General features: G+C 44.6%; 1 protein-coding gene across 11 annotated transcripts in view; it reads left to right on the top strand.

The window, feature by feature from the left end:
* ARHGAP32 (Rho GTPase activating protein 32) overlaps positions 1-27852 on the top strand; it is a 264246-nt gene that overhangs the window by 95961 nt on the left and 140433 nt on the right. For 10 of the 11 annotated variants that reach the window (XM_038167597.2, XM_072027728.1, XM_072027724.1 and 7 more), the window contains one exon: positions 8472-8580. In XM_038167597.2, coding sequence (XP_038023525.2) covers positions 8473-8580 — 108 coding nt within the window. In that variant the 5' untranslated portion in view covers position 8472. Of the gene's footprint in view, positions 1-8471; positions 8581-22288; positions 22343-27852 lie in introns of those variants that run through there. The other variant, XM_072027733.1, reaches the window with a different exon arrangement.

The raw sequence follows: 27852 nt of genomic DNA, 5'->3' as shown, positions 1-27852 counted from the left end.
TATGTATGCAAAAGCGTAAGGATTCTGAGATTATTTTTATAAAGCTTTTTAATAACTAAGACTATTACTAAAAGCAGGTAAAAGCTGAACATCCCAAGAACTTACTCTTTTCATGCATTGTTTAAAGAAATTCCAGTTATGCAAAACCTGAATGCAAATTATTAAAGCCCAACTCAACAAAGTTCTTAGGTGCACATTCCAGTCCCTTCCAGAGCACAAAGTTCGTGTCTCTGCTCTTACCTAGTGCCTTGAGGTGGGTGCTGCTGAGCTGGGATCTGACACAAGCAGGAGAGCCAGGAAGCAGTGAACGACGCTGCCAAAAAATAGTATGGCAGAAGAGCAGAAGGAAGGGAAGGTGGGCCTGCTGACCCTCACTTGCTATTCTTTGCTTTTAAATTTAGGGATTTACTGAAGGTGATTTAGGGTTGATCTTACAATATGCCTACAGAAGTATCTTGTTTTCAGGAAAAAAAATATGACAGCAACAGGTTTTGTTTTATAGTATGGTGTTGGCTTCTCCTGTCCCAGCATCTCACTTTATGAGATGTTAAAAGCATCTCTGCAGTGGCCAGCTATTTGACACGTGCACCCTAAAGGGGGATGCTGAAGTGCTGCTGGGAGAGCCATTGTGGCTGGCTCCTCCACCTCGGTCACCTTGCCAGCCCCTGGGGGTGTGGGTGATGTGTGTGGGGCCCTGGGTGCATCAAGTGAAGCACAGCGTCTGTGTGTACATGTTTCAGGGTTGCTGAGTAAATTACGAAGACCTGCAGAGACAAAGCAGGCTGCCTGTTGTACCTTAAGATGTCTTTTTGCTGAGCTGGGAGCTGTCCTACCCAGTCTTGCCCCTTTGCCCACAGGTTTTAGGTTCCAGGTGATCTGATCTGGTTCGTTTCTTTGGCAGCTCAGAACCCGTGGTTTAAATGCCCATGCAAATTAATGAACAAGGCAGGTATTTTGAAATCTGAAAACTCATTTAAACCCTTGCACAAAGAGACCTTAACTGGCTGACTCTCTTGGAGCTTGTATTAAAAGCATGTCCAGAGATTTAAAGCAGGGCAGGAGACCAGCTTGTTTGTTAAGTGCTGGCCAACTGCTGGCCTCTGCTTCATGCTGTAGAGATACATCAATGGTGGAAAAGCTAACATGCTGGTCTTGCTTTTTTAAAAAATTAATCAGACAATGCTGAAGATACTGGATTAAAATGGCCGTTATTTCATTTTTTTTTAAATATATATATATTCTTAAAGGTTAATGCAAAAAAAAAGTTTTATTTTTTTCTTCAGAGCAAGTGTTTTCTCTTCTGACAGACAGCTGAGAATCTGATTCAACTGGTGGTGGTGCACGCCAAGTGAGAAAGTGATTTTTTTCTCAGAAAAAAGAAAAAAAAAGGTAAAAATAAAAAAACTAAAAATATTCTTGAATTGTGGCCTTCCAAATCCCCTTTTCTATAAGGAGCTGAGTAACAGTTGTTAGTGATCATGCACTTCATTCAACTCTAGCATAGGAAGTACATCGATCATTTCTAACTCAGCTTCCCTGGGCATAGTTTGGTTTGGCCAGTCTGAATTTGCAATCTGTGAATTGGAAAAGCTAGAAATTCTGCTAGTGTAAAGTATTTTGAAATTATCTCTCTAGATGTGGTTTATGTGATTTTGTTTTTGAAAAAAAATTGCAATTGAATTCCTCTGTCTTCTTTGAATCGAAATACTCCGTCTTTGTAATCGTGCTGCTCCTGTTCAGACCTGTATTTCCATAGCTGGGTGATTTCCAGCCTTCTTTATTTGGGCACGTGCACAAATTTTCCTGCAAAGCAGCCATTCCTGAAAATGAAAGGGTCCGTATTTACTCACTAGTTTCACAGCACAATTGAACGAGTTTTTCTTAGTCAACTTCTGCTCACCCGCACTGACTGTTCTCACACTCTTACCGATCACAAGCTGAAAGCCACTGACCTGAACTTTTAAAACTAGGCAACGGGGGCGTCTTTATTAGCACAGGTAGTAAGTACACAGAGTAGTTCAGGGAAAGTGAGGTTGGTTTCTGCTGCCTAATATTTGAATGATAGCAAAGGATTTTGAAAATATCCTTCTGTTGTAATATTCTGGTTTTCTATGAGTTTTTCTTACCCAGTGATTTCCCAACCAAATGAATTTTGACTTCCAATGATGAACTTCCATCAAAAGTGGCGGTTACAGCTTTCAACTTTGTAGAATCAATCCCAGTTATGCCAGGTTTTCATTTTGTGGTCAAGGATTACATACAGTCCCATTTACCATTTGTTTATTTATGAGGTGTGTTTTAAGCTGACCTTGTAGGTTTTTTCTGTCTTCACTCTATGTGAACCTTGAGACACACTTCAGAAATTTTATTTAGTATAATGCAGATAGGTGTAATGTAATCAGCAAGGTGTTGACAAAGCTGATTTAAAACATGGGAAATTAAATTCTCTTCAGGTCAGCACTGTCAGCCTTCAATTCCCATCTCTCGTTTCATTGTCCCTAGGGCTCTTGAGCTATCACTGCTTTCCATATTGCACGATTATTTTCTTCCTTTCCACTGTATTAGTTTTAATTTCATGGATACAGGGTTTGCTTGGAAAACTGGGTTGGCAGAGGGTGTGTGTTTTCTGTTTGTTTGTTGTTTTTTCTTCTTTTTTCTTTTTTCTGCCCATCACTTGGATGTTAGTACATATATTTCTTTGTGGTATAAGTTTGAGGCCAGAAATAAAGACATCAAAGTTTCTCACTGTGTTCCAACTTCTTGCCCCAGTGTTTATATGCTTTAGGTCAGGTCTTGGTTCTTGTTTCCTAGTTTTTCTGCCTTTCGTCATGGTGATAATAAATAAAATACATCATATAATAAAAATATAAAATATCATATATATATATATAAGCATTGTCTTGATCAAGTTATTTTTAAGCCCTTAGGCAGAAATTCTCAAGGAATCTTTCCACTGACTCGCCATTGGCATTCCTTTCTGTGCTGTGACTGGGAGTTAGGGGATTGAAGCCTGAAAGCTACTGGGTGGCACTGGGAGAGATGGGGATGCTGCATCCAGGCTGTTACGCTAAGCCTTGAGCCTTACATGCTGAGCACTGGGTTGAGGATTTTTGTGCAGTAGCTCACCTGCGCTGAATTCTTGAAGTCTGAAGTAAACCCAAATCTCATTTGTCTACATAACAGCTGGCAAATTCTTGTGGTGGTGCCGACACGTGCTGTTTGCTGCTGCTGACCCTTGGACGTGCAGCGGTGCATCGCGATCCCATTTCGGTTGCTCCCTGCCATCTGTGTCTGCTGCTCTCCCCTTTCCCGAGCAGCACCCGGTGGCGGTGGCAGAGCCGAGGAGCTTACTGGAGATGTGCATGGCTGCCAGTAGCAAGGAGGACAAGCCACGTGGATGTACAGTTCCCTGCAAGCAGCACAAAGATTAATCCGCAGAGCATTATTAGCACCCCGATAAAGCCTATCTTATTTTTTATTTTTTATGCAAATTATTCGAGTGGCATAAATACCTATTTTTATCAGATAGTGTTTAAAGCTCATTAATTTTCAGTATAGTTTTTTGTCAGCAAAAGCCTTATTTAAATTTGGCTTTTTGGGGTAGAATTTATATCTCAGAAAACATCGCTTTCTGTGGATCTCTAAATCCTCTTGAATCATCACTTCCACAGGGCAGAGCCGTGCTTCTCTGTTGGCTGAAAAATCTCCAGGCACAACAACAGCACTATATAAATAATAAATAAAGTAATAAATCAGTCATCATCTGCTCTCACCTCCTAAATTGAGGTCAGGAAGAAAAGTCACTTGAGGAAGAAGCAGCAGGGAAAGCTGAAATGCCCGCTGTCCCATTGGGGGAGCACAACCTGAAGACCAGGCTTGGCATTTAATTTAAAAAATACACAGCCGGGCCGAAATGAGTGTCTGTCAAGCAGACAATTAACTGTCTGATCTGAGGAGCCTGGCATTCAGAGTGCCTCATGCCTCCATGCTACAGGTGGCTTTTGAACCATCAGGCATCCCTGGGAGCGATTTGTCAGCACCCAGAGGAGAGCTGTTGGTCCGCGTGTCAGCAGCATCCCGCTGACAGCCAAATCCACGGCAGCCCCGTTACTGCCACTGCTGAGGGCTGGCAGTGGGACGTGGTGCATGGTAAAGAACCTGAGTAATGGGGACAAAAATTCTTGTTGGAGTCTCACCAGGATTCGAAGTTTCTGTCACTTTCTCCTCCCCGGTTTAATCCAAGCTCTTTCAGAAACACACTTGTTGTGGTTCTTTTTCTCCTGCACAAAAACAAGCGTGCAGTCACTTGGTGTTTGTGGATGTGGGACTCCTCCAAACTCATACGGAAAGTTGCTGCCTAGTGGAAATAGTGATGCTAAACAATATTATACACACAGAGCAACTCGATTTTATGGACGCCTGCTTATTTTTACTTTTCCTACAGAGCTCCCATGCCCACCTGTATTTCCAGAGCCCCCTGCCCCGTGGGGCACGGCTCCTCAGCAGCACCCGGTGCTCAGCACCTCCCGGCCAGGAGGTTGGTACCCAGGTGTCTCAGTTCCTCCTAAGCAACATGCCACAAGTACTGGAACCAGCAAATTAGGTTTGAGAGCATGAGGAAGGGCAGTGGATGCTTCCCTGATACGGCCGCACAGTGTACAAATGTACGAGCTCTGGCTTGAAATTCATAAACTTGACCTACTGGAGAACTTTAACGGGTGGGTGTGAATGCGGGCCGTGCCTTTTGTGCAACGTCCTGTAAACATTTGTTCCAGTACATTTGATTCTCAATTTACAATGAAGAGGGATTCATTCATCTGCAGAGCGATTGCTTAATGGCCTCTGTACAGACAGAACCTTATTAATATCCCGGTGTCAGAGTTCGTTTGAAGGGCATGCAGAGCTGCTAAGCACGTGAAGAAATGGCACACTAAATAATATGTGTCAGTGTTTTATGTAGGTGCTGGTGGGACTCGGGGGGTTCTACCCTCCCATGGAAAAGAATCCATGGCAGAAGCAAGGTAATTAGTGCTGGTGCAGCCTGACGTGGCTGGTGACTCAGATACACGCATGCAGTGCTATTTATTTCCCCCATAAATTAAAATAATGTCAGATACACATAATGCATACGTGTCTATAACAATGTGCGTAAGAGTGTCCGTATCTGTAATTTCCCAAGCACGTCTGGAAGGGGTCCAGGACACAGAGCAGCATCTGGCTGCTGGGAAGAGCTGCGCGGCTCTGTGCTCCCCGTGCCCAGGGGACATCTTTGGTGATCCTTCAGTGCCTGCAGCCAGAAAAAGGGCTCAGGGCTCTGACATCCCTGGTTCTCCACTGTGAGGGCAGAGACCTGAGGGCACCTGGGTTGTCTCCTGGAGAGAAGAAGGCCAAGAGGCGACCTCTGCGGCTTCCTGAGGATGGGAGTGGAGAGAGAGGCACCAGCCTCTGCTGCTGGCTGCCGATGGGATGTGTGGGTCAGCACAGAGCTGTGCCTGGGGAGGCTCAGACCAGGCATTAGGGGAAGTTTCTCTGCTGTGAGGGTGGCCAAACACTGGCACAGGCTTCCCAGTGAGGTGCCTGGTGCCCCATTCAAGAGGCAGCTGGAGAACGCTCTCAGTAGTGTGCCTGGACGTCTGGGCAGCCCCGCAGTCAGGCACTTGGACTCTGCTTTTCAGTTCCCTCCCAACCGAAATACGCTGTGCTAGGCTAGTCTAGTCCAGCCTATCCTTTTGGTAAGGTGTTTTTCTCTGTTTTGAAGCTGTTACGTATTTATTGGTAAAAAGAAATTGTACAAGAGATGCTTTGTGTGTGCATGGAAATTGGCAAACACTGAGACACTTTTTTATTTTTTGTATTTTACTATCTTGAAGAAATTTCCCTTTCTATGGCAGGGGAAAGCTTGCAAGAGTGTGTTACACATTGTATTACAGGAATTCAGTTGTACACGAATCGCGTCCTCATCTTGACACCATGTTCACACTTCCCAGCAAATTCAGCGTAAGCCGGCCTGAGCACAGAGCCTGTGCAATACGTGTGTCGTGTTTGTGTTCACGTGTTTTAAAATCGTAATTGCTGATCTCTGCCCTCCTGATTTGTAGCTTCTGCGTGATAAACTTGCTGTAGAGCCCTGTGTGCCTTACGTTGAAGCCACCTGGCCCGGCAGGGTTATGGTTCTTGTTACGGGGGGAGCTGGGTCTCCTGCGGGTCCCGAGTCTCCCAGGAGAACTCGTTCCCTTCTGCCCACCTGGATCTGCTGCGGGATAAATCGCTGCTGGAAGCACACGGCCGGCCGTACGGTAACGCCTGTGGGCTCAAAGGTCATCCCCGTGCTCCTCCGGTTATTGACTGGCCACACGTGGCAATCGGCGCATGGGTACATTCGTCACAGGGTGAAAGCTTGGAGCTGAGACCTGTTTCGGTGCCTCCTTCGGCTCCTTCCCATCATGGATTCTTCTCTCAGTAAGGGTCAGGAGTGTTGAGGGGCGCCTGGCCAGGTTTTTTGTTACTTGCATGGTGTCTTTGGGCAGCCCTGTGTTCTGGCAACGTCAGAAATTCAGAAAATTTGTTTGTCAAAAGGAAAGTGTTTTCTTTGGTGGGAAATGCCATTAAAAACTAGATTTCTGATGAGAAATCCAGGAGGAATTGGCATAAGCCTGAGGAGTGTGTAGTAAACTGATTTGTAATCCAAAGCGATCATAAAGTTGTAAATTCAGTTCCATTATTTTCAAGTCTTTAAGCTGAGAAAGCAGGCATTTTGTAGGCTGTTTGTTTTAATGCTGATCAAGAAAGCTGGGTCTTAATCACGTGCCCTTGCTTTTCATCCCATCGTGCTGTTTGATTGCTTTGGGCTCAAGCTGCTCTGGTTCGAATTGCTTGGATTCTTTTGGCACAATTGCAGCGTTGCCAAACCCCAACATCCAGAGATCCCGGGGGAAGCCTTCCTGTGCCTGTTTCAAAATCACAGTGTTGATACAAAAAAATAAGGATTTTTTAGCTTATCTCTTGTTTCTGTGTTGCACAATCTGATTTCCAAAACTTTTCTCGGCACCCAGCAGGGTTCAACTTCCAGTTAAAATACGTGGCAAACATCTCGTGTGCTGGAGCTGGGGCTGTGAGAAACACACCAAGCTCGCTCTTGCTACACAAAGGAGAGGTGAAAGAGCCGTGCTCTGGAAGCATCTCCACCTTCACAGAAATTGAGTTCTTTTCAAGAGGTGTGTTGTAAAGGTGCAAGTCTCCCATCTGAGCCCACATTGCAGTTTTACATCCTGAATCATGGCACCTTCGTGCACATTTTCTTTTCGTATATGTACACTTTCACCGTTTAGGCGTACTCTTATCTCGTTGGGGTGCCCTGTTATCAGTGGGGGATGCTCGTGGTGCGAAGGGCACGTGGGGCCCAGCAGTGTCAGCCTGAGACCAGAGCCTGAGCACATTGCGTTCAGGAGTTGCAAAACTTCAGATTTTTGTCTAAAGCAAAAGAAATTTCTTACAAGGCTTTCACCATGCTTGTTTTAGTCAAATGGTGCATAAATGAGTGTATGCTGATCAGCTAAACCAGCCCTGCTTTTCCATCCATGTATGTGTAGTGCTGATTATTGATATGGTTACTTTGGATAAATAAATAGTGATCTACTAATAAAGTAAAAATCTGCTTGAATCTTGGATTGTAATGAAACCACAACAGATGCCACTAGACCTTCCATAGGCCTTCGGTACTTCAGGTCTGTGCCCTGAAATGCAATGTAAAATGGCTCTTGGCTGCAACAGCAGAGCTGCCGTAAGGATAAGCTGGGCAGCTTTTATGGATACTTTCTGAATTTAAATTTTTAGCCTCTGATCTCTTTACAGGCTTGAAATACACTTCACAGGGTGTTCAATATACAGCTCCTTATCTGGAGAAAAGTTTACCTTGATCAAAAGAGATAGATTTGAGCCCATCCTTGCAGAGCTGGGGCAGCTGAAGGCGCTCACCCTTGCAGATGGGATCAGTAAGAAGGATGAGAGCTGCTGGCTCAGGCTTGGGTCACGCATTCAGGCTAAGATATGGGAACAGCAGGCTCCGTTTCAGGCCAAACCATCCAGCGACAACCAAGAAATCAAGTGTATATATCTCTGTCTAGGCTAATGGAGTTTGCCTGGGCAGTATAAGCAGTTTGTTGAAAGGGACTGAAAATTACTCCTCAGTATTTTTCAGTGTTTTAAGATTTGTGAATCGTGCAGTGATTAAACAAAATTATCTGTTGATTGGCTAGGAAGTGCAGATTTCTCTTCACCAGATTTATACTCTTATCTTCTTTGTATAAAGAGGAAGTAAGAGAAATTTGAGAGGTCTGCAAGGTTTCTGGTTTTATAAAAGCATTTATATTGTCACATAAGCAACATAACTGAACTGAGTACCAGAGCAGACCTTATGTAAGATTAATGAGCAATTTTCACCAAGTATCAAACCTCTCTGTCCTCCTTTTCAGAATGATGAAGTCCTCTGTACATGCAGAAGAAGATGACTTTGTGCCAGAGCTTCAGAGAAGCATCCATCCCCGGGAGAGGCCAGACTGGGAGGAGACTCTCAGCGCTATGGTAAAACACCTTGTTGCGTTTCCTCTGTGCATTATTTTCAGTTCTGAATAATCTACACTGCTGGCTCTTGTACTTTCTAGTTCTGCTTTGACTCTTATTCCCTGAATTTCAGATTTTTAAATGGATTGCACAGTAGTTTCAATAAGACCAAAATACTTTCCTTCCTCTGGCACTTTGTCAAGGAGAGAGAGAAAGGAGCATGCATAACGCTTCTGCCCTATTAATATGTGCCCCAAAGCAGGTCTAGTAACCAATTAAAAGGTCCATAATGTCACAACGATTTTCAGTCTGCATTAACCTCTTTTTCAGTAAGATTTTTGAACTTCTTGTACGAATATGCTCTTTGAAGCATGCATCATTGTGGAAAAATATGGTTTTAGCAAAATGCTGGCTAAGTCTACAGAAATAAAAAATGTCAGCCTAAAAGCTTACCTGCCATCACATGGAAAGGAATTGCAGAAAAGCAGCCACAAAAGTGGGGTTCTCATGCCTAATGAAAACGGAACAAGTGGCAGTGGGCCACAGAAAACTGTATCACCCTGATTTGTTTTCTTTTTAAATGAATGAGCAGAGTACCCGCAGTTCCACTTTTCCCAAATCCTCTAGAATTTGCTGAGCTTGGACAGTCGGTTGTTATTTTCTTAGTGGTCAAATAAGTTGGTTTTGTGAAGTTATCTTACCTCACAGAAGCTTGACCTACCTTGTTTTGGTATAGGAGCATCTGGAAGTTATATCTTGCTTGTTATTCTCAGATTTTTTAAATTGCCTCATTAGCATAATAAGCTGATGAGGAAATTGCATTCTGCGACAGACCTTGGACAGGGAGAAGGTCTGAACATTTCAGGGTGGGATCGCTGCTCTCATGGGGACAGTCCAGCTGCACGGCTAAAATTACTTACTGAGATGGGAGACCAGTGACAGGTTTTCCCTTGCATCAGATCATGTGGCAGTGGCAGGGCATCAGCCTGGAAAAGCCATATGTACGCTGCTCCTGGGCTCCCAGCAGTGCAGCAGCAGTGTGAGAGATGGGCTGGGCTCCGCTGCACTGCAGCACGGCCACGGCCATCTGAGGTGTGGGGCTGGGGCTGCAGAGAAGCCCAGGTGCTGGGCTGCCTGGTTGGCTTTTAAGCTCGGTTACTAGGGTGAGATCAGAGGCCTTTGTGGATAAAACCCCAACTTTTAGAGAGGATATGGGGGGAGAAGGAATTTTCACTGTTGGTCAGTAAATATTTGACGCATTTTCCTTTTCCCTTTGGAATTGCAGGGCTGATGAAAAACATTTGGGTTGTTACTGTACATGGCCAGTGTCCCTAGGACTTTCATACAGACCTGTGATGACATTCGGTAGTACTTAATGCATCTTAATGACTACTGTTATTACCAGCAGCACTTAATTTGGAGGTTTAAGTTGTTTTGTTGTGGTTTAATGTTAACAGAACAGTGAAACAAAGGACAGTAACTCCATCTTGCTTATCTTGAAACGTGACAGCAGACACATTCCTTTAGTTTGTCTTAGAAATTTCAGGCTGTAACATAAAGACCGATACTCCTGTAGAAGATCTGAGTAGCAAGTTCTTCGTCTAGGAGCGTTGACCTTGTCACATATGCACTTGTGCCTTCTGTAGCACCACCTTTGCAAACAACCTTTAAAAGGAAAGATGCAAGGTACCCTGAGCTTACACAGTGCCCGACAGTGAGAGAGCACACATTTCAACCTCACTTCCCTTCAGCGGCTGAACAAGCCTTCCAAGGATGTGGTTCAAGTGAAATCAATGCTATTCACGAAGCCACAGGAGAATCCAACAAGACAAAGGAAGCAAGCAGGACATTCAAAACCCACTGAAACATGAGCGTTCATCTTGATGGATTATTTAAAGTTTAAATCATCGTTAATATTTGGCTGGGTCACATAAAATAGATGTGGGGTTAAATGTTCATTACACAGCATTCAGGAAATGTGTACCCTCCCTACAAGCCAGGTATTTATTTTAATTTTAAATGAGACAACAAAGTTCAGTTCTATGTTTTACTGTTCTAAACCCATATAATACAATTAAAATATTTTGTTTCAAACTTTATTTTTAGACCAAAAAAAACCCAAACAAAAACAAACACAAAGAGAACTCAGGCCTCACTAGTGTTTTTCTTTGCTGATATTTTCTGCACTTGTTCTGCTTGACCCCATGCTTATCCATAGCAAATTTAGACTTCTTGCAATTGTCACCTCCTAGGTATCTTTTTCCTCTGTATGCAGATACTTTTTTCCTTCTCTCTGCCTTGGCCAGCAGTTCACATTGGTGCCACCTGTTCAGGAGCCCTGTCTGTTCCAATCAGCGTTATTCAGGCATCAACCTCAGAGCATGGTGCTCCTCAGCGCCCTAAAGCCAAGACTCCTGTGCAGATCAGTGCTTGACACCGTGGTGTCTGTAACCTCGAGGTGTGTCTCAGGAATGCGGCTCTCCAATTCAGTCTCCACCTGTAACACAAGTTAGCTGGCATACCTCATTTATTCTAGTGTTTGTTCGTGTTTTTCTTTTCCTTTTTTTTTTCCCCTACCAATGGTTTATAATGGAAGACAGGTTCACCAACTCTGGCTCGATACCTTCCCTCATCTCATCAGGACTGTTGTCCTCACGTACACTGTTCAGTGTTCAACCCCCATAGGTGCACAACGTGTAGAAACTTCTGTGCCCACTGACTGCTGGACAGGTGCATGCTCAGATTGTGCGGTGCTCCTGCAACTTTCTGCAAGATCCTGCAACCGCTGTCAGTGCCAGCCTGCAAAGGAGGGTGGCTGCAGACCCGACTGGCAGCCAGCTGGCTGCAGGAGGTGTCCTGGGGAAACACACAGCTCTGGTGGAGTCAGCACACCCTGAGCTGGAAGGCACCCACAAGGATCGTTGAGTTCAGCTCACGGAGAGCTGAACTGAGGAGCTGAGCATAATTTCAATCCCTGGCAAACTCCCTGTTGACTGCTGGCAGTTAGGTAACTTAAATTTCTGACAGGAAGATTTGTTCGCGTAGGAGGTGGCATTCCAAATGTTTTCCTGTTCCTCTTCAACACTGCAGTCCTGGAGAACTTGTGCTACTATATTTGCATTAGGGGGGAATTTTTTTTTTAAATTAAGATGGAAATTTAGTCTCACTTTTGTTCATTGAGAGCTCAGTAATCATTAGAAAACGGTCATTGCGGTCTTGCAAGTTGCATTTGTGTCTGGCAAACAAATGAGAATTTCTTTTAATGTTATAAAATGCTCGCTTGCAGCTATGACAAAGGGCTAGCCCAGCCTGCCCTTCGCCCCCTACTTATACACAATTTACTCTTGTAGCATTATTGGTGAGGGGGAGATTCTCAAAAAAAAAAACACCTTTGGTTGGATGTTTTGTGTTGTTGGGTTTTTTTGGTTGGTTGTGGGTTTTTGCTAGTTTTTGTTAAGAGGTACAGATTAACATTTTTTGGTAGTTTTATTGACTGGCTGATGGTTAAGACAATAAAACTGTGAGGCAGTAAGTACCTGTCGCTGAGAAAATAGTAGAATGTGGTTGCAAATCACCTGGGAGTGTTGCACTAAATTCTCTTTCTGTATACGTGTATTTATCTGCATTCTGGGGAAAACAACAAACAAAAAACTGTGGGAAACAAGATATGTACCCTCTACTTTTCCTTCTGGTGGGCTTTTTCATTATAGGGGAAGAAAATGAGTGGCTTTATGGAACATCTAGCAAAAGTACCAGCTGCCAGCAGTGAAGAAGTTAGAAAACTCCATGTTCTCATAGTGACAAGGGAAGAACATTTCCTTCATGTTTCCAGTTGAGCCCTGTGCATTTTCAATAGCTGTTAGCACAAATTCTGAGCATAGGAGAGTCAAACTAAATATTTGCGTTAAAAAGAAAAAAAGAATCCCAATGAATGGAATCCATACAGAAAGCAGATGACTGTTAAAGGATATGTATGCGTGTGTGTGTGTGTGTGTACAGTGTAGTATTTCATAAGATGTTAGGGAAGATATTGCAATGGCCCTGCTTTTGCAGGATGTTCTGGCAGGGTACGTCTTTGTCCTGAAGAGAAGCTGTTAAACCCAGCCAGAAGGACTGGGGCCATTACATTGTGCTGGAACAAGAGGCTGTTCCTTTCATTCTGCTAACCATTGATTCATTTTTTAGAACATGTCCTGTTGCACAGCTCTATGCCAGCAATATAAAAATTTAACAGTCCAGGTACCTGCGTAAAAGAGACTTAGAAGAGGATAAACAAGAAAATTCAGCTCTAAGATTTGCTGCACAGTGATTTGGTACAATGAGGCATAGGGGTAGGTAATAAAGGTACTTGTATGTAGGGTTTGTTCTTACGGTGTTCCTTTTACTTTGTGGTCCTCTGAATACATTTCAGATGGGTGAAAAACCCTCACTTGCTCATGTTCACTGTGTTAAATGAATCAAATTTACATTTTCATCTTCTGCCTTGTGTCCAGTCAGAAGGTAATATTGACAGAATGCTCTCGTTCTAGGGGTTCAACACCGTCACACCCTGCGTTTTGTTTAACCAGTGCATATACTATGTTTGCCTTTCTACTGACCATGTTAATCCTGAAACTTCTTTCCCTACTCTCATTCTTCATTGTGCGTTCTTAACAGCCTCAGGTTTGATCTTTTCCCATAGTATGCTGCTCACATGCTATGTGAGTTTCTCAGAGCTGCACAAAAAACTTAATTTCTGGTTGGTAGTTGTTCAAGTTGCACATTTCGGGTTTTCTTGTTGCTTGTTCTGGGTAATGCAGGCTGTAAAGGCTGGGGAAGTTGGACATTGCTGTGTTGTTCTCTGGTCTCCTTTGCTTCCCATTGTAGACAGCTGGAAACCCAACTGGGTGCCAGGCTTTGTCGCGTGCAGTGACTTTCATATTCTGCCAGGTGAGTAATGCTGAGACCAGCAGCAAGACGGAGAGCCTAGAAACGTCTGACACGACAGGCAGGCCTGTGATGCTCATTCATTTCTCTCCTGAACTTTGCCTTTGTACATGTTTTTGTACTTTGGGAAAAGGTGATTTATGCATTCACGGTTAGATGAACGTACCCAAGTCATCCCTGCCCTCCCTCTCCCCCCTTTTATCTGCAATATGCTTGGAAGTGCTTATTATTAATTTATATAACTGCTTTGTTTCTAAAGCCACTTTTTAACAATAAATAAACTAAAGGTCTTTCTAAATATATAGAGATCGAACGTCCTCCCATAACATGAATATTAGGTAGGACAGAAACTCTGTTTTTAATAGTTCTGTCGTTGTCAGTTAATTCTGGGCACCTGAGTAACTTCAGTCCTTTGTACTTCTTTGTTGTTTTTTTTCTACGTTTATCATCTGTACTTTCATCTGTTTTTCTTGTTTGGGGTTTTGCAGAAAGGCAAGTAATTTTCTGTTGGAGATTTAGTTTGTCTGGGTACTTTTGGTGGTTCTTGAAACTTCATAGTAACAAAATCTCATGCTATAAAATCTGAGAACCAGACTGAGATGCAACACTAGGCAGACGCTTTGTAGGAGTTAAATAATAAGACAGCTGCTTGACCAGTCCTCAAGGACTGCTATATTTTGTGTCAACCCCCAGTTATGTTCTGTACTTTCAGACTTTATTAATATTAGCCCCTCTGTTTTTCTCATGTCTCAGCCTCCAAGTCCCACCACGCTGCTGGCCTGCCACGTAACCTTCACACGCCGCTTTTCTCAGTTTGGAAAATGCAGTTGATGACAGTGACTTTGTTAGATACTTGTGAGTTGTAGGGATGAAAAGCCGTATTTGAGCCAAGTAATATTGCAGCATATGGATTTCCTAATGTTTCTCTGAGCTAGTTATGCTACTGTCGAGGAAAGGAGCATCTTTCCTTGTAGGGCACTGAAAAGTGCTGTTTCTATGCTAGGAGAAATGAAGTTGTGAAAAAAAACCTTTAAATAAGGTTTCTCACACAAACCTACAAAACAGCTGTCCTCAGCCTGTCATTAACTTTAGCATATTTTGGTATTTTTACTTAATATTGCGTTTACCTTATGTTTCTGACTTCCTCTCAGCATCTCTTTATGATCCTGGAGGTTGCAGCGCTCGGCACAATCTGCTCCAGCCTCGCCCCTCGGCAGCCCTCTGTGCTTACAGCCGTGCACGCACGCTCGATCCCATTGCCTTTTGTCTAAATTTTGTGGGGAAGCAGGGTTACAGGAGTGAAAATAAATATAAAATATTTTAAATATAAAACTCATTACTCACACACCCTTTTAAAACCGCGCTGTCCTGGGAAGATACCACCTGAAGCTGCCTTAAGCTGGCAGGCAGAACTGTGAGAGATAAGGTGAATGTACTGACTCCACAGCTAGAAATGGGATTTCTTTTTTATATATGTGCTTCTGAACAAGGCTGTTTTTTTCTGCAGAGTGTGCACTTCTTTCAGCTCGGGAAGCTTTCAAAGGCCCTAAAGCTGTGGTAGGTTTATTTCCTGGGAGATCTCTTTCCATAGTGCCCCGAGCAGGATCCAGGTGATCAATTGCTCCTCTGCCTGCTCACGTCCTGCAGTGAATGTCTGCAGGGCTTCGCTCACCAGTAGATCACTGCTGCTGGTGTGCGTTCCTCACCCTGAGGATGCCAGCCTTTCCGCCTTGGTGCACCTCTAAGCCATCGCTTTTGGGATCTAGAGGTACAGTTAATAATGGAGTTATTGAGAAGATAACCTCCGTGTCCCCCAGTGGTACTAATTTATAATCAGGTTGCCTAGAAATGGGCTGACGTAGAAACCTCTAAATTACTGATAAGAAGCCATTGAGAATCCTTGAATTTGGCAAATGAGTTAATGAATAAGAAGACGGACAGTTGGCAGGTGGTACACAGCATCCTTTTTGCCTTACGCTGGTAGGATTTTCTTATTTTCCTGCAAATGTTTTAGAAAGGTACAGGGGTTAGACCCTGTCTTTATGAAGTCCCTGCAGTGATCCCAGCTCTTACATCTGTTCAGATGGATTCTGAGGCCTGTAGTGGTTCCAGTGTTTGATGCTAGGTAAGGTAACATGCCATGGTTTGTGAGGGTAACAAAGACTTTTTAATGAGACCTCAATATATCACTCTCTTAAATCTGGGACAGGAGTGACAAGAAAACTAATTTTAAATACAATTTATAAAAGTGTGTAGAGATTAGTAGATTGTAAAGAAAGATTTCACTCTCTTGTAGAGCCGGGTTTGTTTCTCGTTCTTTGTAGAGCGCTTAGCCCGGTGCTGCCCCAGATCTTGTCTGTGACTTCTGCAGGAATACATGCACAGAATAGGAGTAGCTAGGGTTCCGTTTTAATTTTTTTTCTCTTCATTTTTGTTTTGTTTTATTTTACTTTTAATTGAAGACATCAGGCATGTTTCTGAGGATGTCAGTCGTGACCAAGCCAAGATGAATACTTCCAGGAACTGTGTAAAACTCTGAAGAACAAGGCAGTGTGGTAAACCCACTTGTTTGGCACCATCAGCTGTGGTGATTTCCAAAAAGGTGGTTTACTGAAATGCTGTCATTTCTGCAACTGAGATACATGGATACAGTACCCTGCGACATGTCAGAGCTGACATTTGGGATTTTCTATTCCAGTGGCTTGCAGCCGTTTGTGCTCTGTATACATACGAACCAGCACCAGAATTTCACAGCTGGGTGTCTGGCTGTGAGCTGTTCAGTGGTGTGCAGGCAGTTGCCTTAGTCTGATCCTGTTTTCACGTGGGATGAATGCTGTGTACTTCTTTTGAAAAAAAGAAGAGCACTGTTGAACTCTGCCAGCCTGTAGGCTCTCTGTTGAACTCTGCCAACCTGTAGGCTTTTTTTTTTTTTTTTTTTTTAATGGCGTGGACATTTCACTGGGATTGGGCTTTAGATACTTACTCACCTAGATGCTCCAACATCTGGCTTCTGGCCCTCAGTCTTACGAGTTACTGCATTACTTACATGTAATGGAAAATGTTACCTTGAGGTTCAGACATTAGCTGTGTGCTGATGCAGCAGCACCTTTCATACCCAGCACTCCGATAATCTGCAGCACTTTGATGTGGATTGCGGTGCTCATCATGTGTAACAGCGGGGGCACAGGCAGCCCTTTGGACCAGGGTAACGATGGGGCAGAAATGGGGTTTCAGACAGTGTGGGACTATCACCAGCACAGGCCTCGACAGGAGACAAATGTTCCATGCAGCACATCAAGCGGCCACCGGGCTGTAATAATATTTTGGTCCAAACAGTTCTGGTCTGGCATCAGACCAACAGCCTACATTTCGTTTTCAATTCACATAACTCGTTTCCCTTATTATTGCTGCATGAATCGAATGTTTTTTGCCTTAGGAAGCTTTTGGCAAGGTATCCCCTTGTTGCATATGGTCCTTTCCCTCCCTCTGTCTTGGTTAGAGAGCTGTTTCCCTTCCACAGGCTAGCTCCCAGCGTGAGGCTCCCTGGGAATCTTTAAGAACTGGGACAATCACTTAATTGGCACATTGGCTTCCATTTGAGTTTGCCAATTAAATGAGTTCAATTAAACCAGAATGGATACTGTAGTTTTGGCAGTAAGTATTAATTTCTAGCAATCATTTAATTTTTGTTGGTGATGCTATAGAAGCAATTGTTTCCAGTTATGTTTACTCTGGTTTACAGTGTGTACAGTTTTGCAGTACAGTGTTGATCTGGGAGAAAAAAATAATAATTTCTAAATTTCTGTTTTAGAATTTGCTAAGGCTGGATGAGTAAAATTTACTGATCACTGTGTCCACCAGTTTGAATGCACCCTGCTTTTGCATTTTGCACGTCTGTTTATTTCAAAGTTAATCCAATGTGCATCAGTAAATAGAGTCTTGCTAAGTGAAACATTTGGGTCGTGTATTTACACACTGCCACCTGTACTTCCTCTTAGTCGTGGAGGATAATGGCAGTGAAGAAGACAAAGGTGGCACTGGGGTGTACTAGCTAATTTTTTGAATGCTCCCAGCAGCCCTCTGCCAAATTGCATATGTGTAGGAAGGGCTAAAATGCATTAATGCACGTTAAGCACTTGCGTCTGGGTTTATTAAGGCATCGGGGAGCCCCAGCACCCCCGTTAATCATGCCCCGTGTAGACGGCCGTGCTCAGTGGCATGTCTGGTATCAATAGCGGCTGTGTGGCAGTGGAGGCCGGCTTTGCTTGGTCTGTGAATGACCGGCTTGAATTTCCCGGGTTTTAGGTAAATGAATTTCAGTTTCAGATGGTTTCACATCCCCATATCTTTTATAATTACCACCAGTTTTCTGTTGGATCGGGCTCGGCTGGCTTGCTTGGTGGTGGCAGCGTGCTGGTGATGCTCTGCAGGTTGCTGTGGTGACGCCGATGTAATTAGCCCTGCAATCAGCCTGTGCATCCCCATTTCAGTGCTGGGAGGAAGCATGAGGTGAGCTCCGAAGGCTGGGTTATGCTGTCATGACCCTCCGCCTCTTTTCCTCCCACCCAATTCCAAAGATGATCTCTTTTTACACATTTTGTTGTTGCAATGTAAGAAATGCCACATTTGTTTGAAATGTACTTATTTAGGGGGATAAAACTTATAATTTATTTACCTGTCAATCACTTTTCCCTGTCTTTTTTTTTCTGCTCTAAAATGAGATGGAACATGCAGGAAGGGAAAGGAGTTTCTTATTTATACTTGTGGGTTTTTTTAAGTCAGTATTCATTGCCTCTCAGTTACCATAACGTGAAAAAAGATGGACCAGGTTTGAGCTGCTGTCAGCAGATCGCTCAGCAGCCCCCCTCCGTTCCCCAGCCCCAGCTTAGCTCCATGAGACTGAGAAAAACCTGTCAGCACATAGCTGCTCTTGCTAAAGGCTGTGGGCAACCCTACGATTCAGCCTTCTTCGTTATACGGCGATGAATTACTCCCTAAAAATTGGTAATCCTTAGCCTGATTTTTGAAATCATTCCTTCCTTTCTTTGCTTTGAGGTCATTGCAAGAAGGTTTGTGATAGCTGCTGTAGGCCTTGTTTTTTCCATCGAGTGTGGCTTTAAAGATTTTGTCTCCCTAGAAGTGAGTGTGTCTCATTCAGTTAATTTTCCTCAGCTGGTGTTGTGGGATCCAGAAGCTTGTGGCTGTGACCGGGTTGTGTGAGGATGCGCAGCCTCCCAGCAGCCGGCGCCAGGGCTGGCTTGTGTAGCTGCAGACTGAAATTCACCGTGGTTCTGGATAGCAGCAGCAAGTTATCAACTCCAGGGTGTCCTTTTGGGACTGGATGATGATGCTCAGTGGGCTCAAAGAGTCCCAAGGCCTCTCTTTGGAGGCAGCTCCCTGCCAGGCTGCAGGGGTCTGCCTCGGGACAGTTGTGGTGAGCGAGTTTCTGGGATGAAGTGCTGGGAAGGGGATCACTGCGATAATCTCGTTTAAAAATACTCCCCCTCCAAGAAGGTTAGTTTTTCTCTTTCTTTTTAGTCCGTACTGTTTGAGATTGTAACCACTAAAATAGCTGCTGCAGTGCGAGGAAGTGGGAGAGAGTAGCCAGGGGCTGAAGGATTGGGGCTGGAGTTTAAAAATGTGGCTTTGCCTCTTCAAGCCAGGCTACCACGAAACTCTGCCCTTGGTGGCAGTGCTCCTGGTGTGCCTTCTCCTCTGGGCAGTGTAAGAGAAGGGGAGCTTCAGGGTCTGCGTGTTCTTGATTTGCTCTGTGGCCTGTACTCCAGCAAGTAGTTTCAGCGTGAAAGCGTCCAAAGTTGCTCTTTGGCATGGTTTCAGAACCCGAAATGTTAACCGGTGCTTCTTGCTTTGTGGCACAACCTTTTTCCTGGTATTTGTGTGTGGTGAAGGGGCTGCCGTCGGTTCCCCAGGCTGAAGGGCAGCGGTGTGCTCCAGCTGTGTGCTGCTGTAGGGATGTCTGCCAGCTTCGTCACGCTTCTTGTCTCTGGGCGTGTGTTCCTATACCTGCCTCTTGTTTTTGTCTTAAGCATTGACCCTTAGGGAAGAAATCCCTCCTTTTTAGCTAATAATTTGATGGATGCAGTCTGACATCCTTGGGGGTGAGGATTCTCACCAGCACCTCCTGCTGAAGATCTACTTGGTGCTGTGAGCAGGACGTCGCCGTTCACCTTCCAGGCTTTCCTGACCAGAAGCACGTGCAGCCCTCTTGTAGGTGATGCCGTGTCCCAGTCTGACCTCCCCAGGTGACACGGGGCCTTGTTGGAGCCCACTGTCACCTGGGGTCTGTGCAAGCATTGTCCCTCGGCACCCTTACCCCACTGGAGAAGCGGCCACAGCAGGGCCACCTTCCCTGGTGGCACTTGAGCATGGCTGATGAGCTGACTTCTGCTCTGCTGCCCAGAAATTGATGGCCGGCTTAGGGGATAAATGGCATGCTACAAATAGGCCCATTCCTCATGTTACTGTGTTATTAGAAGGGTTTGCAGAATGAACATGTCGTATACCAGTCGTGTGTTTTATGCTGTTGGAACCAGCTCTTCTTATAAACCGAGTCCAAGTTGGTTTTAGGTTGGATCTTAGGAAGAACTTCTTTACCAAAAGGGTTGTTAGGCACTGGAACAGGCTGCCCAGGGAAGTCGTGGAGTCACCATCCCTGGAAGTCTTTAAAAGACGTTTAGATGTAGAGCTTAGGGATATGGTTTAGTGGGGACTGTTAGTGTTAGGTCCGAGGTTGGACTCGATGATCTTGAGGTCTCTTCCAACCTAGAAATTCTGTGATTCTGTGATTCTGTGGCTTGGTTTACAAGCATAAACACAAAGTCATGTTAACTCTATGGACCTGGTGATATATTGGGGTTAAATGTCAGGCTGCTGTTTTTTTCTGCCTTCCCAGTCTTTCTCCCACTGCAGTGGGTAAGTTCTTTGGTTCCTAAGCCGATTTATACCTATAGCATAATGTAATGTAGTGTTGTTATTTGCACAATGACTGAATATGGTCAGGGGACTTGCCGGAGTGGCATTTGCTAGTTTCAGCCTGACTTAATCTCTGTAGTTTTTTGTGCTATGAGAAATTGCATTCTGGCATAACAACCCAAAGCCCCGCTGGTCCTTGTGTAACTAAGCCATGATTAGGATCCTTCCTCCCCCTGTGAAACAATAGACTGCAGAAATTGTGTACCAAGCAGGGTGAGGGATTTGGGGGTTGTTTTTTTTTAGCCAACAAGGAACTGGAATCAAAGTATTGTGCTCGTTGGATGTTCTGTTTTCTCTGGCTTTCTTCTAAAATTTATTTTGTAAGCTGTACAGAAGAAGGACTCTAACCCTGGCTGCCTTTCCCACGCATATTGTATGTGGGATTTTTGTTCTTAAAGAAAGTACATTCCTTAGCCAGTATACCATTATGTGGGGCTCTGTACTGTACCACTGCAGCTCCCCAGGCTGAAACCTTTGTGAATGGTAATAAGGGGCTCACTGCTGCTCGCTATAGAGTGTCAAGGCCAAACTTACAGCTCGCAGGTAGTTATCATGCTAATTCTGTCCTCAGTGGCTAACCATTCATTTTTGCTTGGTGCATCCATTTCTGCTTGGTGCATGCCATTTTCTGAAACAAACAGTAGCTATGAAAGAAAACACACCAGTGTAGGGCTGCTTTGCTGGCACTAACTGCCCTTTGGGTGCACATCATTCATCCACAGAGTCTGTGCCCGTCCATGCATCTTTTTAAGGTCCACTTAGGAAATCCTGGTGTGACATAAAATCTGCCTGCTTTGCAGAGGTGAGTTTTGTTCGCAGCGGCAATAGTCCTGCCCAAGGAGGTTGGTGCAGCTGCCAAGTCGCTTACTCAGTGTCTTGGATTCCATTTACCAAATTAGCTGCTTTACATGTGAGCTGGGGAGGGTTGGACCCACGTATCTGTGAGCTAGCAAACTTGATGTGAAAAACCAGTAGATGAATGGTTAAGAATCTGTGCTTTGTTCAGTCCAGGCTGATCCTTTAAACTATGGTAAATGGATGCCCTGGACTAACTCCACTGTAATGCTAAAGCTCAGGAATGAGAGGTTTCCCTTAATTTGCCAGCTCATGGCAATGCTTAAAAGTTTTTTCTTATTTTTTTCCCTTTGGAGGGAAAATGTTGGGAGCAGAAAAAACACATCCTGTGTGGTCTTGTGAAAGAGAATAATTCACTGTTAACTGTGCCATGCAATAAGTGCTGGCTAGAACAATTCAGCATTGACAGGGAATGTGGAAAATGGAATTAAATGTCCTAAACTCAAAAAAAAAAAAAAAGGAAAAAAAAAAAGAAAAATTAAAGTATCTTCTTGATTGAATGCAGCTTTCTTAAATGTGGGATTCCGTATGTGCCCAGCCGGTATTCAGAGTTTCCCTACTGGTAACACTTGTCATTCCTTCACTGACTTTCCTCTATCACATTTCCTTGTTTGCCAGGAGACTTTAAAGGCAGGGTAACTGTTTCTCCACACACGATAGTCCCCAAGCTGAGAGCTAAATTAAAATCTCTGTGCTACCTCTAATTACTCCAGCAGCTCTGGCCTTGAGCTATGCCTGCACAGAAGCCAGTCCTGCAGCTCCCCTCCGGCACGGCAGAAAGGGTTTTTCATTTATCCTTGCAACCAGAATATAGAAACTTGCACTAGGTAAGGAGCTAAGTGATGATGTTAATTAAAAAATAAAAACAAAAAAATATATATATAGAAAATGTAAAAACGTCAACTTTCTCATTCTGAAAACCACTTCTGTGCCCTTTTGTTGGCACTCAGGTTGCTGCCATCCATCCCAGCACGCTGGGGCCAGTTTGTGATGCTGCACGAGGACACAGGTGGGTATGTGGCCCCCTTGGCTATGGGAACAGGGTCTGCCCTTGGTTTTCAGCTGTGTACAGGCTCCAGGCAGTTATTAAATGCGCCGGTGCTGCGCTCTGTTGATCAGACTGTGAATAGCACGGATGCTAATTCTTAAGGTCATCTGGGAAGCGTAGTGTCTGGAGGGTCTTGTCTTTTTTTTGCTTCTTCAGTAAAACTGCTTTAGTATAACGGGCAAATATTTTTGTTTAAGATGAGCTTGTCAGACCTGTGCACACAAATCAGGTGCTTATTCACTTTAAATGTGTCCAAATATCTTATGCAGTTCTGGAAGACTTAGCTGCAGTGTGTTAAAGCTGCTTGCAGTGACACAAACGTCCTGCATGAAATCACTTCGAAAGCTCGGTACCTGCATCCACTAAATGAATCATCAGAGATGATTTTTTATATGAGAGCTTGGCAAATACTTGTATTTTCATCATACTGCCACTGTACCTCTGACATTTTTTGATGAATGTTGTATCTTCTTCAATTGCTGTACGTTTCTTCCATCCAAAAAAGCGACCCAGTTACAGGCTTCCTGGGCTCAGGTACATTTTAATCCTTTTAGGGATAATGCTCAGGCAGATGAAAGCTGCAGAATTGGGACCTTTCATTTGGAATTACTTCTAACAGCTTGGACATGGGGATTTTATGTATAGTGAAAGTATTTTGCCTTTGCTTTGTTGATTTATTTGCTGTGCAGAACCAAGGTTGTTGTTATTTTTGGCTAGTCCTGTGTGAAGGCCGGAGCTGGACTGGATGACCCTGGTGGGTCCCTTCCTCTTTGGGATATTGGTGTGATTTGATAATCCTGTAAGTAAGGAAACTTTCTCTCCCTGGACTGTGTTAGTGGCTGCGGAGTCCGAGACAAACAGTCTTTCTTCATCCATCCTGCTTCGGGCTCGCTCTTGAACAGCGATCGGTAAGGGCAGGGCAGCGCTCATGTAGCTGTCATCCTTTAACCTTGTGACGGGAGATATGTGTAGGACAGCTTCGTGTTAATGCTGCAAAGTAAGCTCTGAAGAAGAGTCGATGCCTGTGTGCAGCTAGCCAGTGTTTGAAGCTGAGAACAGCCGGCAATGCCCCTGGGGGTCAGTGGCCCGCCAGGCACTGAGCGGGATGCCGGCGGCCTCCATCACGCATGAGGAGCGCCCCCTGCTCCCCACAGAGCAATGGCTTCCTGAAGGAACCTCTCTGCTTCTGCTGTTCTTCAGTGAGGTGAAGCTCCTACACAGCTTGTCTTCTTGGAAAGCTCTGGTGATGGCTTGTTGGTTTGGGTTGGGTTTAGAAAGAAAATCAAGGGGAAATGGGAATGATGTAAAGGAAAGACTGTCATGGAAACCAGGCTGCGTTTTGAATCCGCTCTGCCGTTTTTAGCAACAAGGCCGTGTGCTGAAGGAATCCAGAACAATCTGGTCTCCTTAAGCTGGTTTGGGTGAGAGACTAGGAGATAGGAAGATGCATAAATGTTCCTGCCTGCCTAATATTTATCCTTACTTTGTGTTAACCTTGTCTACGAGCAAATTTCCCCCCTCAGAAATCCCACTTGGATCCTGTAGCCTGGCTTAGGCCTCGAGTTGTACCGGTCGCTGCGTGAGGCGCGTCAGGGCAGCGCCGGGTGTTTGGGGTCTGCAGTCCCTGCAGGAGGGCTCACACCCCCTGCCCTTGGGTTGCCCAGGGCCACAGCCCACCCGGTGTGTCTCTGCTTGGGGGTCTTCTCAAATGTCCTTCTGTTGTAGGATCACGGCCTGGGGCTGCCCCTGAAAGCTCTGAGCAGAGCTATCGAGGATACAGGTGTGTGGTTATTGAAGCGCGTTGTCCATGCCGTGCTGGATTCAGTGGTTCTGTGAAATTAAAAGCAAAATTCTTTGAAGACTGAGATAATTGGGGGACATGAGAGAGAGGCAGGTGGGGAGAGGGGGAATGTGGAAATCATAGTGCTGTGGAAAACCATTTTACCAGTTATACAGGATCCTTGGAGCTTGGTGGGATCCCACCCTTCCTTCTCTTCTTGTACCTCCCAGTGCAGGTCTGAGGCAATGGGCTTTGCCTAGGTTCAGTGTTTCCCTGTTTGTACCAAGGTAGAACCTGTGTCGCATCTTGTTTGATGGACTGCTTTCTTCAATTTTTTGTGTGTATTCAAATTGTGTTATGTTTATGGAAGTGAGGGAATAGGGTTGACATGCTTTCTGAAAAATTCAATCAGACTTTTAGGAGAAAATCCCTTCACGTTACGCTGTGCAGTTGTCAGATATAAATTATTTGTGACTTAAAGTTTTGTGCTAGAGAGCGCAAAGTTGAAGTTTTCCAAATCATGCCTATAAAAGACCAATAATTTCAGACTTGGATGCTTACAGCTCATCACCCTGGTTTGTGACAGCTCTCGCATTCCCAGGAAGTTTAACAGCGATGCTTGAAACTGCCCCGAGTGCCGCAGGTGCTTCGGGGACCCTCCTGCAATCCCCCAGCAAACAGCTGGGGTGACCTGAAACTAGAATGGCCGTCCATCAGAAGGGTGGGATGGACAGACAGACGTCCTCCTGAAACTGCTTAAACTCGTTAGTGATGCCTGCTTGCCTCACAGTTGATGTTGGTGCCTTTTACAAAATATTGAAGATCTCAAATGTTGTCCCAGGTGTTACTGAAGTGGTGCAGTCTTTGAGCAAGGCTGCGGTAGGAGGATATGTGGGTTTGGGGGAAGCTGGTGGAGCACGGTGGGGCCGAGAAGCCTTCAAGTGTAAGAGGAGTGTGGATAAAGTCAACAGGCTGCGTTCTGGATCACGTCCTAATTTGTTTACCAAGTTTGGACCAAAGCAGATTGATTGATGCAGCAGTGACATTAAGCTGTGAAAATTGGACTGAATAATTTGCATGAACAGATTTGCTCTGCAATTACTAGGTTTCCACAGAAGAGTGATGCATGGAAAATAAGGAAGTGAGAAGCAACTGATGATGTTAGCTAGCTAATTTTCAGATGTTAGTAATTCAGCTGTTTCAAAATGATTTTAAAAGTTAAATGACTGTGACACAAAACACAAAAGACAACAAATCTCATTTTGGAGTGTTTTGTTTGTATTTTGAGAGAAAGGTAATCTAGGGTGACATTTTGCTTGCCAGGTTTTGGATTGAAACAAGTACAAACTAGTGGTGAATACAGCGTGCTTTTCTGTAGCTCTATATCTGTGGTTTAGATGGAAAGTAGCTGCGTTCCATTTTGGAGCAATATGGTTTATAAAATCGCACTAAATTTCCTTCTTCATTATCTAATCACCAAGTTTTTTCCTGTGTTCGCACCTCATACTAAAGATTTTGGCTTACACAAGATCACCGTTCTGCCTGTTTTCCTCAGCTGTGAGTTCTGGGAGATGATGTTCTGCGACAGTCCTGAGAGCTCAAATCTAATTGGAAAAGCACCCGCAGTTAATGAGTGTACCGCATCTCATTGTAGTCCATGTCAATGGACGCGTGCTGCTGGAAATGGGAGAGGCGGATATCTCCTTCCAGCAGGATTGGACATAACTCAATCGGGAAGGAGAGGAGAATACAACTTTTTAAAAGAAATGCTGGCATTTAAGTCTCCCGGAGGTGTGAGTTTTGCCTACGCTGCTTTGAGTCAGATCCAGGGTAGTCTCTGCCCACTGCTGCAAACTGGCTTGCAGCCCACGTTTTTCTGTCAGATTTGTTTAACCATTTTTATATCCCACCAGCTTCTACTGCTGATGGAGAGGAAAAATTATTTTTCGTCCTACAAAAATTCTGTTCCTTAGAAAATTAAGGCAAGCGCATCCAGCTTTGCCAAAAAGCAGCTTACAGGAATGGCACATTTATTATTGTAATTACTTATTTTCTTATGTAAAGGACCTGTAAGGTTTATTAAATTGGTGATCCTCTTAATGCTGAAATTCACAATGAGACTCTCAAGTGTCCTATTACACACTGAAGTAATTGTGTGCTTATAACAGTCAGTCAGCCCAGGAAGGGTTTATTTAAGGATGTAAATATTGTCCTTGTTTTCCTTCAGTGTGTGGGCGAGCATGTTCTGTACAGCTGTGGGACAGCGGAGCTGAAACATTGCTTCTCTTCAGGGCTGTGACAGGCACAAGTGGAAGAGCGAGCATCCTCACCTCGAACTTGTCCGAGATGTCAGAAGGGGAGAGCATGGCCAGCACTGCTGCAGCATCCCTTTTCTGAGGAATTTGGCTCAGAAGGGAGAACTTGTGCTCTACTCAAGTCCTGCCCAGGCACAGTGATGCAGGCTGACGAGTGCAGGTGTCTGCACCGCATGCCTGCACCTGAGCCAGGGCCACCTTGGATTCCCTCTGTCAAGGCAGAAGCAGATACTCCTGCAGCTCCTAGTTGCTTTTCCCTAATCTAGGAGAAGAAGAAAAATCTATTCCTGACCCAAAGTGCCTGTGTATCTCTAGTGACTATAAAGGTAGCCTTGGGAAGATAGACAGTTGTAGCTGTGCTCCTCGTACATGTTTGAAGTTAAATGAGATGAATCGCTCCCTCTAGCTCTGTTGTTGTTAGTTAATGAATATGGGAATGGCTTTGACTTACTTCAGCTCTTTGTGATGTGGTGAAGCACATGTAAATTTGACCCAGGTCAAGCTAAAAGGAGAGCTTCAGGGAGGGCAATGAGAGGTTCTGCCATTGTTCGCCCTGTACGAGGGCAGCCAGCCTGAACTGTGGTTGTCTGACTCTGAAGTCTGAGGGGTGAGGACCGAGTTGTGCCCATAGCCGACACTGCGGCATGCAGCTGGCTGTGTTGTGCTGTCCGACAGCCTGCCCACTGATTGTCTCCTTTCACAGATCCTTTGGTAGGCAGGGTGAGAGGCATTGGCACTGATCTTCTGGATCAGAGAAGTCTGTTCACTCCTGTCATTAGGAAATGAGTTTCATGTAATACCTACTTGTACTGGGCCCCCAAGAGAGGGAATTCTGAAGTGACTCTCTTCTTCTTGCTTGAGCATTCATTATTCTGGACATTATTCATGTTTCGCACTGCATTGAATAAAGCAGAAAAACATCCTTCTGTGATCTGTCCTGTGCTCGTTCAGCTGGTCTCATCCGTGCCACAAATGAGCCAACATCAAGGACCATATTTTTCTTCTCTTGCACTGTGAAGCCTGTGCTGATCTCCTGGTTTGATCACTGGTTCCCTTCATGAAAACCTTGTCTAAAACCCCTTATTCCCTAGAGCTTAGGGCCTGCAGCAGCACAGCGAGAGGAGCGCGTGGTGCTCATGTTCCACCTGGGGTGCTGAGTGCCTGCCCAGCACGGCTCATGGCTTATGGAGAAGCAGCTGGAGGAGGGAGAGGATGGAAAAGCGTGACAAAACAAATGAAAAAAGAGAGTGTGGAGTTGTGGCCTCACCAAAGTAAATGAATTCTGATGAATTTTAATATGTTCATGCACTTGTTCCAGTAGTTTCAAATACCTTTTTTGAAAGCTCACCTCCCACATATGAGCAGCTCTGTTATTA

Source organism: Anas platyrhynchos, chromosome 25, assembly GCF_047663525.1.
Source record: "Anas platyrhynchos isolate ZD024472 breed Pekin duck chromosome 25, IASCAAS_PekinDuck_T2T, whole genome shotgun sequence".
Taxonomy (NCBI): domain Eukaryota; kingdom Metazoa; phylum Chordata; class Aves; order Anseriformes; family Anatidae; genus Anas; species Anas platyrhynchos.
This window is presented reverse-complemented; position numbering and strand designations above follow the sequence as displayed.